The 13,287-nt window shown below is 38.5% G+C and overlaps 1 protein-coding gene across 1 annotated transcript in view; it reads right to left on the reverse strand.

Annotated features, from left to right (window-relative positions):
• Positions 1-13,287, reverse strand: part of LOC140233151 (cleavage and polyadenylation specificity factor subunit 1-like) — a 43,376-nt gene that overhangs the window by 17,021 nt on the left and 13,068 nt on the right. The window contains exons 16-21 of the mRNA XM_072313268.1: positions 12,891-12,972; positions 11,763-11,860; positions 10,888-10,978; positions 9,593-9,682; positions 2,332-2,502; positions 741-893 (exon numbers count right to left, since the gene is read on the reverse strand). Coding sequence (XP_072169369.1) covers positions 741-893; positions 2,332-2,502; positions 9,593-9,682; positions 10,888-10,978; positions 11,763-11,860; positions 12,891-12,972 — 685 coding nt within the window. The remainder of the gene's footprint in view (positions 1-740; positions 894-2,331; positions 2,503-9,592; positions 9,683-10,887; positions 10,979-11,762; positions 11,861-12,890; positions 12,973-13,287) is intronic.

Raw genomic sequence — 13,287 nt, forward strand, 5'->3', positions numbered from 1 at the left:
TTTTTACAAAGATTTTTTCTTACTCTCACTCTCCATGAATGGCACTGTATGCTTAATCTGTTTTATTATGAACACCAGGTGAAAAACAAGGAACTAGCATGAGATTTGAACCTGCATCTCCTACTGCTTACTGGGCAGCAGCACTACCACTAAGCTTAAAGCCAGTTCATGGCAGTGAGACAATGATGTTTGAACAAATACCCAATGCCTCATCTCACCTTCATTCTCTCTTGATTTAATTCAGAATTTACCAGCCTTTGATATGGTAAGTTACAAGAATGAAGGGAATTTTTTTGCTTTTTTTGCTCTCCATGAAAAGGATTATACGTTCAATCTGTTTATTCTTATACTGTTTATATTCTATGAAAACAAGCTACGCTGGAAATAAGGTTCCGTGACATTTGCTCCTGTGACAATTGCTCTACGAAATACCTGAACACTAAGTCAAACATAAGACCTACCCACAAACATAACCCTAACCCTAACCCTAGGTCCTTGGAGAAAATAAGACCAGAGCAATTGTCGCAGGAGTAAATGTCGTGTCATCGGAAATACAACAGTTTAAACTTTGGTCCAAAAGAAATCTTTATGCATAAACCTTCCTTGCAAGCATTTCAAATATTTTTCTCTTGCATAATCCGGGGGAAAAAAGAGAAAATCATTATCTCGCAGTGCCACAAAACTATATTCTGGCTTTACATGAAAAACGCTTGTCCCTGGCACCAAATGTGGCTTTCTACCTTTCGGTTGAAGTAGAGGAAACCATGCGGGCAGTTGACATTGTGGAAGGAGGCAAAGCAGGAGATAGCCCCATCGATCGGCATCGGGTGCATCCGAAGGGCGCCCCTTGTGGTGACAAACAGCCAGTATGGGTGAGATCCACTGATGAAAACCTGGGAATGAATGAATGAATGAATGGTTTATTGATCATCAAACTTCGCAGCCGAATGGCTGAATTGCGTCTGATTTACATCGATAAAAATACAGTGAGACATTAACTTACATATACAAAACACGAACAAAATACAATCATTACAACAACAACAACATATCATCAGTACATCAGTAGTGGCAATATATTCAGTATATAAATCATATTACAACAAAAACAATTGAGTGAAAAAAACAAACCCGGTTTACATATATATGTATCTTATATCCTCCATTATTGACATATCACAACCCTTTCAGCTAATAAAAAGGGTATAGAAGAAGAAGAGAGGAGGCGTGGAATGAGGAATGTTGAGAGATAGAGAATGTTACATGAAGTGTGAGGCTGAGACAGGAACAGAGTGAGGGGGAGACAGGAGAACAAAGAAACAAAGGCTGGGGGAGAAGAAAAGGGAGGCACAAAGGGAGAGCAGGAGAAATGTAAGGATAAAGGACAAGAAGAAGAGGAGTGAGTAGGGTGGAAAAGGAAGGAAAGAAAGGGAAAGAAGCTGTATGCGTCTCGATAAATATAAAAACAGACAGTTCAAACGTAATGAACATACAGATGTAAGCACATTATTGTACTTGGTGGTAAAAGTTGAATTCCATTAACACACAAATTCTTTCCTTCTTTCCATTTTTCATACAGTAAACATTAAGTACATCCCTCTTGAATTCATCATTAGTTCTCAGCTCACTTTTCTGGCAGTAATCTTACAGAGATCTTAGACTAGCTCGCCACTTTTATTTTTGAGGCCTGGGCCCTGCTTCATACAGAGTTAGGATTGATCTTATGCTTGATACATTGAGCATAACTCAGTGAATCGAGTTTAAGAATAATACTTATCATGAGTGTGTTTCATATAAAAGGTACTTATGCCTGATTTAAAGTACAGATTTAATAGCAGATCGAGCATAACTTTCTATGAATTGCATACGAAATCTACTATCAAACTTTATGAAACAGGCCCCCATATTTATAAATATTTGTTGTAGTGGATTGCTTGACATATTACTCTTCCAAGTGTATTACTCTATCGTAATCTAAGAGATGAAAAAGTTGTACCTTGACAGTCTCTGTATGAGGTGTGGCTTTAATCCTAATATCGGATGGCTTTTGATTGACAATTAGGGGAAACACTTCTAAAATTTACATGCTCCTTCGTCTTTTCAGAACACAAGTGATGGTTGGCCGCCCAAACATGTCAATGGCAAGCATCTTCCAGCAAGACCAGAAAAAATACAACCTAATTAAACCTCTGGACAAATATCCATTCTGCGAAATATGACAGTTCATCAAATATTGTTGAAATTTAAAGATGTCGCCTCAAATTAGTGACAGAAAGAGGGAGGGGGATGGGGGAGGAGGGGAGGTGGGAAGAAGGTGAGGAGGTTGCGCACCCCTGAGTATGTTGAGACATTGTGGAATTCTCTGAATCGGCTGATGCGTCTCGTCGGCTTCGTCTGCTCGCTGCCCTCCACCTCGGAGTCCGTCTCGGGCTTGCCGGCTCCGTCTGCCGTCTTCTTGGCCCCCTTAGTCTTCTTCACTTTCATCAGGATGTTGTGGGGCACCTGGGGACACAGAGAGATGTACAATGGACGTTCATTAGGAGTGACTCCACAAAATAGGGGTTTACTTATCAGAAGACCAAACAACCAATAGTAGAGCAGATAAGCCGAAGAATTGTGCAAAATTTGACTAAAGCATGAAACTTTCACCATTGTTAGTACATGCTATAAGATTAATTTTAAGATAGGGAGGTAAGTCTGAATTGACCTCTGATGACCTCTGGGGTCAATGACCTCAAAATCTAAGAAAATTTATATTTTGCGTCATTGGTTAATGATAAACACAGTAATGATGTACTAAAACTTAATATTTGTCACAGTGAAATTGTCTTTATGTTCCACAGAGCCCTGACAGGTTTCTACCTTTGACCTCTGATGACCTCCAGAGGTCAATGACCTCAAAATGTCAGAAAATTGATATTTTGCATCATTGGTTAATGATAAAACACAGTAATGATGTACTAAAACTTAATTTTTGTCACAGTGAAATTGTCTTTATATTCCAAAGAGCCCTGACAGGTTTCTATCTTTGACCTCTGATGACCTTCAGAGGTCAATGACCTCAAAATGTCAGAAAATTGATATTTTAATGCGTCACTCATAACTGAAACACGATAATTATGTACTAAAAACTAATTTTTGTAAGAGGAATTGCCTCAATGTTCCACTGAGCCTTTCGAGTCAGATTTCTACCTTTGACCTCTGATGACCTCAGATAACCTATGACGAGGCCAATGACCTCAAAATGTCAGAACATTGATATTTGGTGCAATTGGTTGATGACAAACATGATTTAGATGTTATATTCATTTGTATTACAATTGAATTGTTTTCCTATTCCACAGAACAAGAGAAATTACTCACGTGTCTCTACCTTTGACCTCTGAGGAAGGTGACAGGTCAATGACCTCAAAATATCAGAATATTGATATTCTATGTATAGTCAATGGTCAACTTTGTAATACCCGATGTACAATCATGTATGCTATAATAGAAGAATCTTGTCATTCCATGGAACATTGGTCATTAGCCTGTGCATTATATCCAACTTTGACCTCTCAGGACAATGAGAGGTCACTGAGGTCACATGTGTAGGCTTACCTGTATTGATGTTTGGCTTCATTGGTGTAATCGTAAAAAATGCTTAATCATGTACAAATCACGCACTGATGTTTTGATCAAAGTATGTATGCATATTCCACAGAGCATTGGTTTATAGTAACAGGTCTCTGAAATGTTTGAGGTCAATTACTTCAGAAATAAGCTTAAGTTTCTTGAGTGATGGCAGTGACCTCAAATACAACTGTTATGTTTGGGTTAGTTATGTAGACTAGCAAATATAGGCAAATATGGCCATTATCTCGACACTCGAGGAAAACAAGGCCCACGAGACTGATATACAGAGTGTTTAATCTATTCAGTGTAAGTCTCATAGATCTTTTCCCCCATTTGTCGGACTCATTATGGGACTGGTTTGCCTAAGTGTCAAGCTCATGGGCAATATTTGCATAGTTTCCAGCTGGTGGGCCTGTATTGGCCAGTGTAAAGCTGGTGGGTTGTTACAGTATGACTGCGATGAATGACTCATGGTCCTGGAGTATACAGTCCACAGCTGCGACATCATGGACCATCTTGAAAACTTCGACATACTGTGAGGCCCAACATGCATTCCACATGAAGCAATCCTGTGTATTGCAACTAGCTATTGCCATCCGAGACCTACCCAGGGAATAGATAAGCATTCATGGCAAACCATGGAGAAAGCGGATTGTGCAAAATATTTTGGAGTTCCAATAGGAGGCTCAGCTGGAATCAAATCGCCACAGCAGCTTAAAAAGGTTATACTTCAACCAAAGACTCTCTCCAGACGAAGATACGAGTATCATAAAGTTCAGGTGTTTTGCTACTCCATGCCGCTCAGGACTGTCCTGGAATATGCATGCATCATCTGGGATCCACTCACCCAGGTGAAACATCATGAAGTTTGGAATGATCCAGAGAAGATATGCACTCTTTAGCTGCAATGACCATCATATGCAAAACAAGCAGTGTTACAGCCACACTTGAAAAACAAAACAAAGCAAAACAAAACAAAACTACAATGGCAATCCCTGTAAGAAAGTACAGCTCAGGCAAATTCAGCGATGATGTTCTGCATCAATTCAGAACCCCACAATATTCACTCCGCAGGAAGTTGTGGCTCTATTGCTGCATTCTTCAAAAAGGGCAAATGACCAAAAATGTCCGGCATCATTTGCAAGAACACAAAGTAGGCCTACTCCCAAAAAAGGTGGCGGCTACTTTCGGCCACTGTCTCTTGTATCTCTTTGAAACACTTCAGGAGAGAGATACTCAATGAGCTCTGTTATTAAAGATACATATGTCTCTCTTTTTGTTTTTGCATTTGTTTGTTGTTTTTTGCTTCATATAGCTCTTTGGATACCTTCTTTAACCAATTAAGAAAAGGCTCCATGGCAGAATATTACAAGATTACACAGTATAATGAAGAAGAAGGAGAATAGGAAACGAGATCTGCTGTCAATGATGCAGAGCCAATACCAATCAGTTCCATGGCAGATCTTAGTCGGCACTGCAAAGGTTTGGATGTCTCTCTCTGTTGACAAAGGATATTCTAAAGCTCCAAGTAAGTCCATGGGGTGGTTTACATTGTCTGGGCATAGAGGGTTGGGTTGGGTATATGAGGATATGATGCTTTGTTATAACAATTAGGTCTGAGATATCTATTTTTTATGTTTGTTTTGACCATCCCGCATGGATCTCCAACGAAAAGGAATGATAATGTGTTAGACCCAGCCGCCGCCGTGTTTTTTTCAATAGATTTTGATATTACAGTGTAGTTGAGAAAAAAGTAACCGCTCATTGTCCTAGACGGAAGTCAAAATTGAACTGTGTGTGGAATACTCTGCATACAATTTTGGACACACACACACACACACACACACAAAATGCATTTTTTTAAATATAATTATTATTTCATAAGCAGCTGGCCATTACAAACCAATGAGAACAGACATCAATATTCTTACATTTTGATGCATATCTTTCAATATCCTCCAGGGGTCAGAGGATCATCGCTAATGTTCATGTGAAATGAGTACACGCCTTTTGAATTGCTCACTTTTATTGCTATAGAAATACACAATATGTGCATCATGTCAATCATTAAATATTGTATCAGTTTCATTTTCAGTCTTGGATTATTTTTTCTATTTACAAATAAAATCGTGGCAAAGTAAACAACTTTCACATCAAAATATAAACGAGAATACTAAAACAGAAATAGATGTAATAACGTGCAAGGCAAATACCAGGCCTACATCATCTTAAAGGGACTGCACAGTACTAGTTTAGGTAAGGGATTCATGTTTTGAACACTTCTAAGTGAGATAATGAGAAACCTCTTATGAAATTTGAAAGAGCATGTAATTTTAAGAAGGATTCAACGTTTATTTGATGAAAATTGGTTTTGAAATGGCTGAGATATCCAAAAAAGTGATAATAATAAAAGGTGACAGGCCACAACTTTATTAGGATCTCTTTGTTTCACATTGTTTTTGGATATCTCAGCCATTTCAAAACTGATTTTCATCAAATGAACTTTTGATACCCTTTAGAATTGCATGCTCTTTGACATCTCATAGAGTGGTTTCTGAATATCTCGCAAAACGTTAAAAGCTAAATCCTCACCTCGACCAGAACTGTACACACCCTTTAAGGTATACAGGTGAAGGAAATCACCTTATTGATAAACAATTAACTTGACTGGGATAGCGACCACTGAACAATATTGTTTCTTAAAACTCTCTCTTCTTTTCAACAAGTGGAATAAAACACATGCACATACCGGGGCATCAGTTTGGAGGAGGGGTGGGGTGGTGGCAGGGATAGTTGACCCCCACCCCATTAAATTCTGAGATGTGGACTATGTTTTGTTGTTGTTAGTTTTGGTTGTTTTTTGTTTTTTGCTTTTTAGACAAAAAACTGCCCAAGTTTTTCACTTTAAGTGTGCCTCGGAATTTAATTCTGAAATGCAAAATCTCCCTTCTGTGAGAGGGGATATCTCCTTTCGATAGACTCCTTCACCCTGCTTGGTTCCTTCCACAGATATAACATACTTTGGGGAATGATAATTTCCCTTATTCTATGAAAAATGTTTTTAAGAGATATTTTTATTTGAATTCCAAAGATGAAAAGGCTTTCCTATATAACATTATGCACGATTGTTCATTTTGGAGGGCAAGAGGCATTTGCCCCGCCTCCCGAGAAAATATGGGAGGGGGAATGGTGGGGACATAAAACTTTGCCTCCAAGTATTTCCTGAGATTAAGATTTTTTTCTTCACTTTTTTGACAGAAAATGAATTGTCACTGAACATTTCAGCTATAGTATGCACCAGATTAAAAGGCAGAATCTCCTTTGCATACCCCCTCCCCCACACTATCTTTCGTTATGTCCCCTTCCATATACGCTCAGTGCTTTTGTCCCATTTTTTGTTCTATATCATCACAAAGTATGTACTAGATCTTTAATTTCAGTTCCGACATATTAAAGAAAATCCCTCTTGTTGGAGGGGGTAGTGTATCTTTCAATTAACAATCCCTCCTCGGTTTCTACCCTTAGATTTGGTACACTCCTTTTACTGATAATTTCCCAAATATTCCATCATAAATGTGTATACTAGATTTTTTTTTTTACATTTCTATTCTTACTGCAAAGGCTCCCTCGCATGGGAAGGATTGGGGGACAGCCCCTTTCATACCCTCCTCTCGCTGTATCAACCTCTCCTCCATGCATTGATTATGGCTACACATTTGGGTATGGACTTTTTTTTTTCAAAATGGTAGTTCAACCAAGAGTGGCACGAGATCATTGAATTGCAAACAAAAGAATGCAAAAGCTCCATAATGTGGGAGGGGGATACCTCCACCCACATCCTTCTGTCGATTGGTCTTCCTCCATAGATGGCTGACTTACTAAACCTTTTTGATACAATTTCGAGGTATTCCTTCAAAAGTGCCTGTGTGCCAGGTCGTTGAATCTCATTTCTCAAAATACAAGAGCTCTGTCGAATGGGAGTGGAATACCCTACCCTCGCCAACGCTGCGCTTGCTGGGTTCCCATCCATATAGACTTGGTACACCTTGGTGATCCATAATTTTCCAAATATTCCCCAAAACGTATGCATCAGATTCTTTAAAAAAAAAAAAAAAACTTCGTCTTTGGGAGGAGGGTAGGTGAGATGCGCCCACACCCCATCAACTTCCGTATAAGTGATGACGCACACATTAAACAAGAGCTACACTGAATCACTGATTTCAGGTCTAAACCTGCAAAAATCCAATCCCCCACCCACATCCTCCCCCTCCCCCTCCGCTTCATTCCTTTGCACCATGAACTTATGCTTTTATATATTTTCCAAGTTCCCCCCCCCCCCACGTGAAAACAGATCGACACCCCTTGCTCTGTGCACATACCCGACTTAGATAATTACCTGAAAAGTTCTGCGGAACGAGTAGCCACTTTTTTGGTAACAGAAATGCATGGTTTGTAAGCCCTACATTATAAACAATTATGAACTATTAACTATCGCAATATCAATATTAACATCCTCACATTTAATTCGAGGTATTTGACCTTGTGTGATTTTCATAGGTGAACGGTAATGGCTCGTTAATATACAGGGCCTACGAGTGCTCTCTAAAACATCATCGTGTTTACCATTGATGATGCCAAACTATTCTGATACTTTGAGGTCATTGACCTCTCGAGATCATCAGAGGTCAAAGGCAGAAACTCGTCTGTGTGCCTTGGAATATGAAGACCATGTCATTGTACACAGATATGCTTGTTTTGTACATCTTTACCATGTTTGACCTTTCACCAATGATGTCATACTTCAATATTCTGATATTCTGAGGTCATTGACCTCTCAAGGTCATCAGAGGTCAAAGGTAGAAACCTGTCTGCTCTTTAGAATATGAAGACAATTTCATTGTAAGACAGATATGCTTGTTTTGTACATCTTAACAATGGTTACCATTAACCAATGACATCACAGATCAATATAATATTTTGAGGTCATTGACCTCCGAAGGTCATCAGAGGTCAAAGGTTAAAACCTGTCAATGCTCTGTGGAATCAGAAAATGGTTTCCCTGAAGTATAGATGCCTGTTTAGTGAATCATAACCACATATATCATTCACAAATGTCTAAAAACATCGATGGTTTGATATTTAAAGTTCATTGACCTCTGGAGGTCATCAGAGGTCAAAGGTAAAAACCTGTCAGTGCTCTGTTGAATCTGGAAATGATTTCTCTGTGGTATAAATGCATGTTTAGTGCAACATAACCACATATATCATTTGCAAATGTCTAAAAACATCGATTTTCTGATATCTAAAGTACATTGACCTCTGGAGGTCATCAGAGGTCAAATCAGACTTACCTCCCGATCTTAAAATAAATCTTATGGTATGTACTAACACTGGTGAAAGTTTCATGCTTTAGTCAAATTTTGCACAATTCACGTGATTTTGAGGGCTTATCTGCTCTACTACAAGGATGAAAGTTTAAGTGTATGATTGGAAACTTGCATTTCATATTGAGAAGGGAGATGATTGTGAATATAGTCAAATGGCATATTCCATCACTTCTGATGCTTGTGGTGTCACAAAGTGATGTGCCTACGGTGCAAATTGATGGGCATGTTTTGTTGCATTTCAAGGTTCTTTGACATTAACGTATATACCTGCACATACACACATATATTGATGTATCATATCAATTATGTTTTACCAACGTGTTCATGATATATATTTAGGTATATTATTATCTAATATATGTATATGCATTATGCTTGAAAAGAAAAAATGCGGAACGAGTTCATGAGCTAAAAAGCTTTGGAAATTTAAATACAAATTACTCACAATCGCACATATACATTTTTAAAGTATCATTTGTGCAGTCGTCACACATCAATTATGTCAAGGCAGCAGTTTGAATTTTGGCCAATCAGAAATTCCTGTTCTGAAGTGTCATACACATTGCAGGGCCTACGAAGTGAAAACTGACCTTCCTGAACCTGACTCTGAGTCTGTTTTCCTGCACGACACTGTGATACGGGAAGGCCTCGTAAATCAAAAGATCATCCTCAACCAGAGCCTGGAGGAAGAAGGAAAACAATTCCATATTGGGACAATGGAATATGAATTCATAACAACACCACTTAGAAAATTACAATCATCTTGAATTATACCTAATGAATATAATTGAAACTTGGATGTACGTTATAAGACCTTTAAAGCAATAAAATTCACAATCAACACATCAATAATTGATGGTTCTTCTCTGCCGTCCCTTTTCTTGTCTTTTTCATACTTCAATGTTTACAACTGAATTTGAAAAACAAAAACAAAAAAAGCTCTGGGTACATCAAACTTAGAGTTCAACTATTCTACCTAGTCCATATCACCCATTAAAGCCTTACAATCGTGGCGAGTGGTTTGTGCGGCACGGAGACGAATGCAAAACGCTGCCTCCCCCCATTCTGTATCAAATGTCTGACACCGAATGAAAATAGCGCTGGCTCAATGGATCAGCGAACACACGCTGGGCTCTAAATCACCTGACCCAAAATGGCTGTCCGAGCCACAAGAGTTTCTGATCAGTGCCGAATGGACGCACACTCACAGTGCGCATGCGCATGAAGAGAGGCCAAAAGAGCCACGCGTCTTCTGGCCTCTCTCCTCCCATCACCAGAGCTCGCGGCCACAATGTTTGTGTATGATGCGTACACACACACACACATGTCTCAGTGGCAGCACTGTCCCACACATTTATGGATAGCACTGCAGTCTGGCATTGCGCAATTGCATGCACAAATTTCGTTCGTTCGGAAGAGTTACGCAATAACGTACCATTAGGGGTGACAATCGTTCGACTTTAATGTATGACCAGGAAAATGACAATGATTATGATACTGCAGTGACACAACATTTGCTCCTGCGTCAATTGCTCTGGGCCCTGTTTTGTCAAAAGATAAAATCGATTTTAAATTTCCTTAACAAACAGGCTGCCATAGACTTATCATAGAAATCAACTTTATTATCAATTTTTCCTCTTCATAAAACAGGGCCCGGGTCTTATTTTCTCAAAGGACTTTAATAGGGTTGTGACAGGATTTTGCAAGTAGTTTGATGTGAGGACTGGCGTTAGGGTTACATGTTTGTGGGTAGAATCAGGCTTGGCTTAGCATGCAGATATTTCATGAGAGCAATTATCGCGGGATCAGTTGTGGCAGGAGCAAATGTCATGGAACCAATAATGCACAATGAGAAGATATATCGTAATTGCAATCAATGTCTCACGAGCATGTAGATCTTTCTGGAGTTGTGTCCGAGACCGACGAGCATGACTTCCTGGACTTGCTGCAACATCTCGTGCTGCTGGGTCTGATCCCTGGCAAGGACAAATACAAAAAAACAGTCAGACAAATAAAGAAAGTAAAAAAGCACTCAGAGAGCGCAGACCTCCACCAAGCAGCTTATCTCCGCTCATACACGCACACTGAAAATCACCCAATTTCCCAATATAAAAGCCTTTTGTTTACGTCATCAGCTTCCATCTGCATGGCACCTCACCCAAGCAGAGAACGCGCTGAAGTGCACACATGAAAACCTCAAATTCGCGCAGCTTGAATTCCTAAGTTCACTGACCCTATCTGCCAAAGAGAAAAAAATCCTTCAAAAATCCATAAAAATTCCCGAATCACTAACAAAATTTCATCAATTGTTCCTTGTGTCATTATCAACATTTCCTGCAAGTTTCATCTAAATTCCTTCACAAGATTTTGAGTTATTTGGCCCACAAACAAACAAACAAATGCCGACAAAAACTAAACTTCCTTATAGCGGAGGTAACAAACAAGTAAACATATCAACATCAATGGCTTATGCTGCCACCACACCACAGATATTGACGGTTTCCCTTATCATCTCATATGCCCTACACTTCAGTGCTCAAGATTGCATTCATGCAATCCACAGCATTCCTGGCATGAAAAAAAACCAAAAAAACAAATTCATACAGCCAGCAATGGCATCATAATGAAGTTACTGCAGATATACTTATGTTTGATTCTTAAAACTTCACAGAGTGAAGTGAAGCATACTGATTTATACACCTGGCACTCTAGATTGTTACAAGGCGAAACCAATGCAAGTAGTTGGACAGTGATACTGACCCTGAGGTGAAGGTCGAGCCACTGTCCACCAGAACTTTGGTTGCCATGGGGAAATTCTTGACCAGGAACACCACTGCCATGTCAGGCAAACTGTAAATCTAAAAGGACAACAACAACACAACTTTACATGTAATGAAATAGTAGGCAGAAGACTATTTGAAAGACAATAATCTCATTGCAATTTGTAGACTTTTTCACTCTGTTATTCTTGAAAGCAACATCCTCTTTATTACATGACTGTTTAGATTTTTTCCCCAATGAAGGTAAAAATCAATATATACATGTAGAGTCATGTTGTTAATCTACAAAAAAAAAAAATGTATAATATTATTGTATCCTCCCATAAGATAAACTGCAAGAGCAAGACAACTGGAAACTATACACACACATATACATACACATGAACATTTATAATATATTCTACACTCAGCAAAAAAAGAAAGTAAACACTTTTTCGAGGTCATATTTTTCATAGAAGATTTTTATGAAAATCAATGGATTATATACCATATTAAAGGTAATTTAATTGGCTATTAAGCTCATAGGTTAATCGAAAACAAAACTTTACGCATGAGTGAGCACATTCGTTTTTGTCCTCCAAGGCACAAAATCGAAAATTGCAAAAATTGACATGTTCTCTTTCATTTGCAAATGCCCTTCACGATAACATTGACAACAAAAGACCAGTTTAACACATTGAGAGACATGAATGAAATAGAAAAAATAAGTTTTTGTTCTTTTTATCTCTTTATTACCTCTAAGAAAACAATTTGGGAAACTAAAGGGGAAAAATAAGAATTTTCTGTCAAGTCAAACTTCAATATGGTATATAATACATTGGCTTTCAGCCAAATATTCTTTGAGAAATCTGAACTCTAAAAAGCGTTTACTTTCTTTTTTTGCTGAGTGTATTTAGATCTTTTACATGCCATGTAATCATTTATTTATTCATCTGTTCAGCATCCTACTAAATGTATTCAATGTATCTGCATATCACCTGATCATTCATTCCACCATATACTCATTCATTTTGCATCTTTATGCAATCTATAAATTAATGTGCTACAGTCTCCAGGACACAACACTCAGGTGGTTATAAAGTGGTTTGACAATGACCAAGTGACTGACCTCTAGCTGACCACTCTCTCTGCAGCACACACACCAGTAGCTGGGCTCCATCATGGATTTCTCTGTCTCCTCAGAGCTCAAGCTATAGGTGATTATCAAACAACATGGCACAGGAAATAAGAATACAGAACAATTACTGTAAAGCAAGATTTTTTTTTTTCGCAGCATCAAATTTTCACGAATTGTAGCTGGCGGCTTTTTCACCGCATTCAATTTTCATGAATTGCCACTGGCATCCAATGCAAACAAGGACTTTTGCGTGCATTTTAATTTTGCAAATCTTGGCTCTCGCAAAATTTGCGAAATCAAAATTCACACAAACATTTCTGGTTTTACAGTATTATCTATATACCTTTATATAGATTATTGTTTGGATATAAGAAAACTTTGATACACC

The sequence above is a fragment of the Diadema setosum genome, chromosome 9, assembly GCF_964275005.1.
Source record: "Diadema setosum chromosome 9, eeDiaSeto1, whole genome shotgun sequence".
NCBI classification, from domain to species: Eukaryota; Metazoa; Echinodermata; class Echinoidea; order Diadematoida; family Diadematidae; genus Diadema; species Diadema setosum.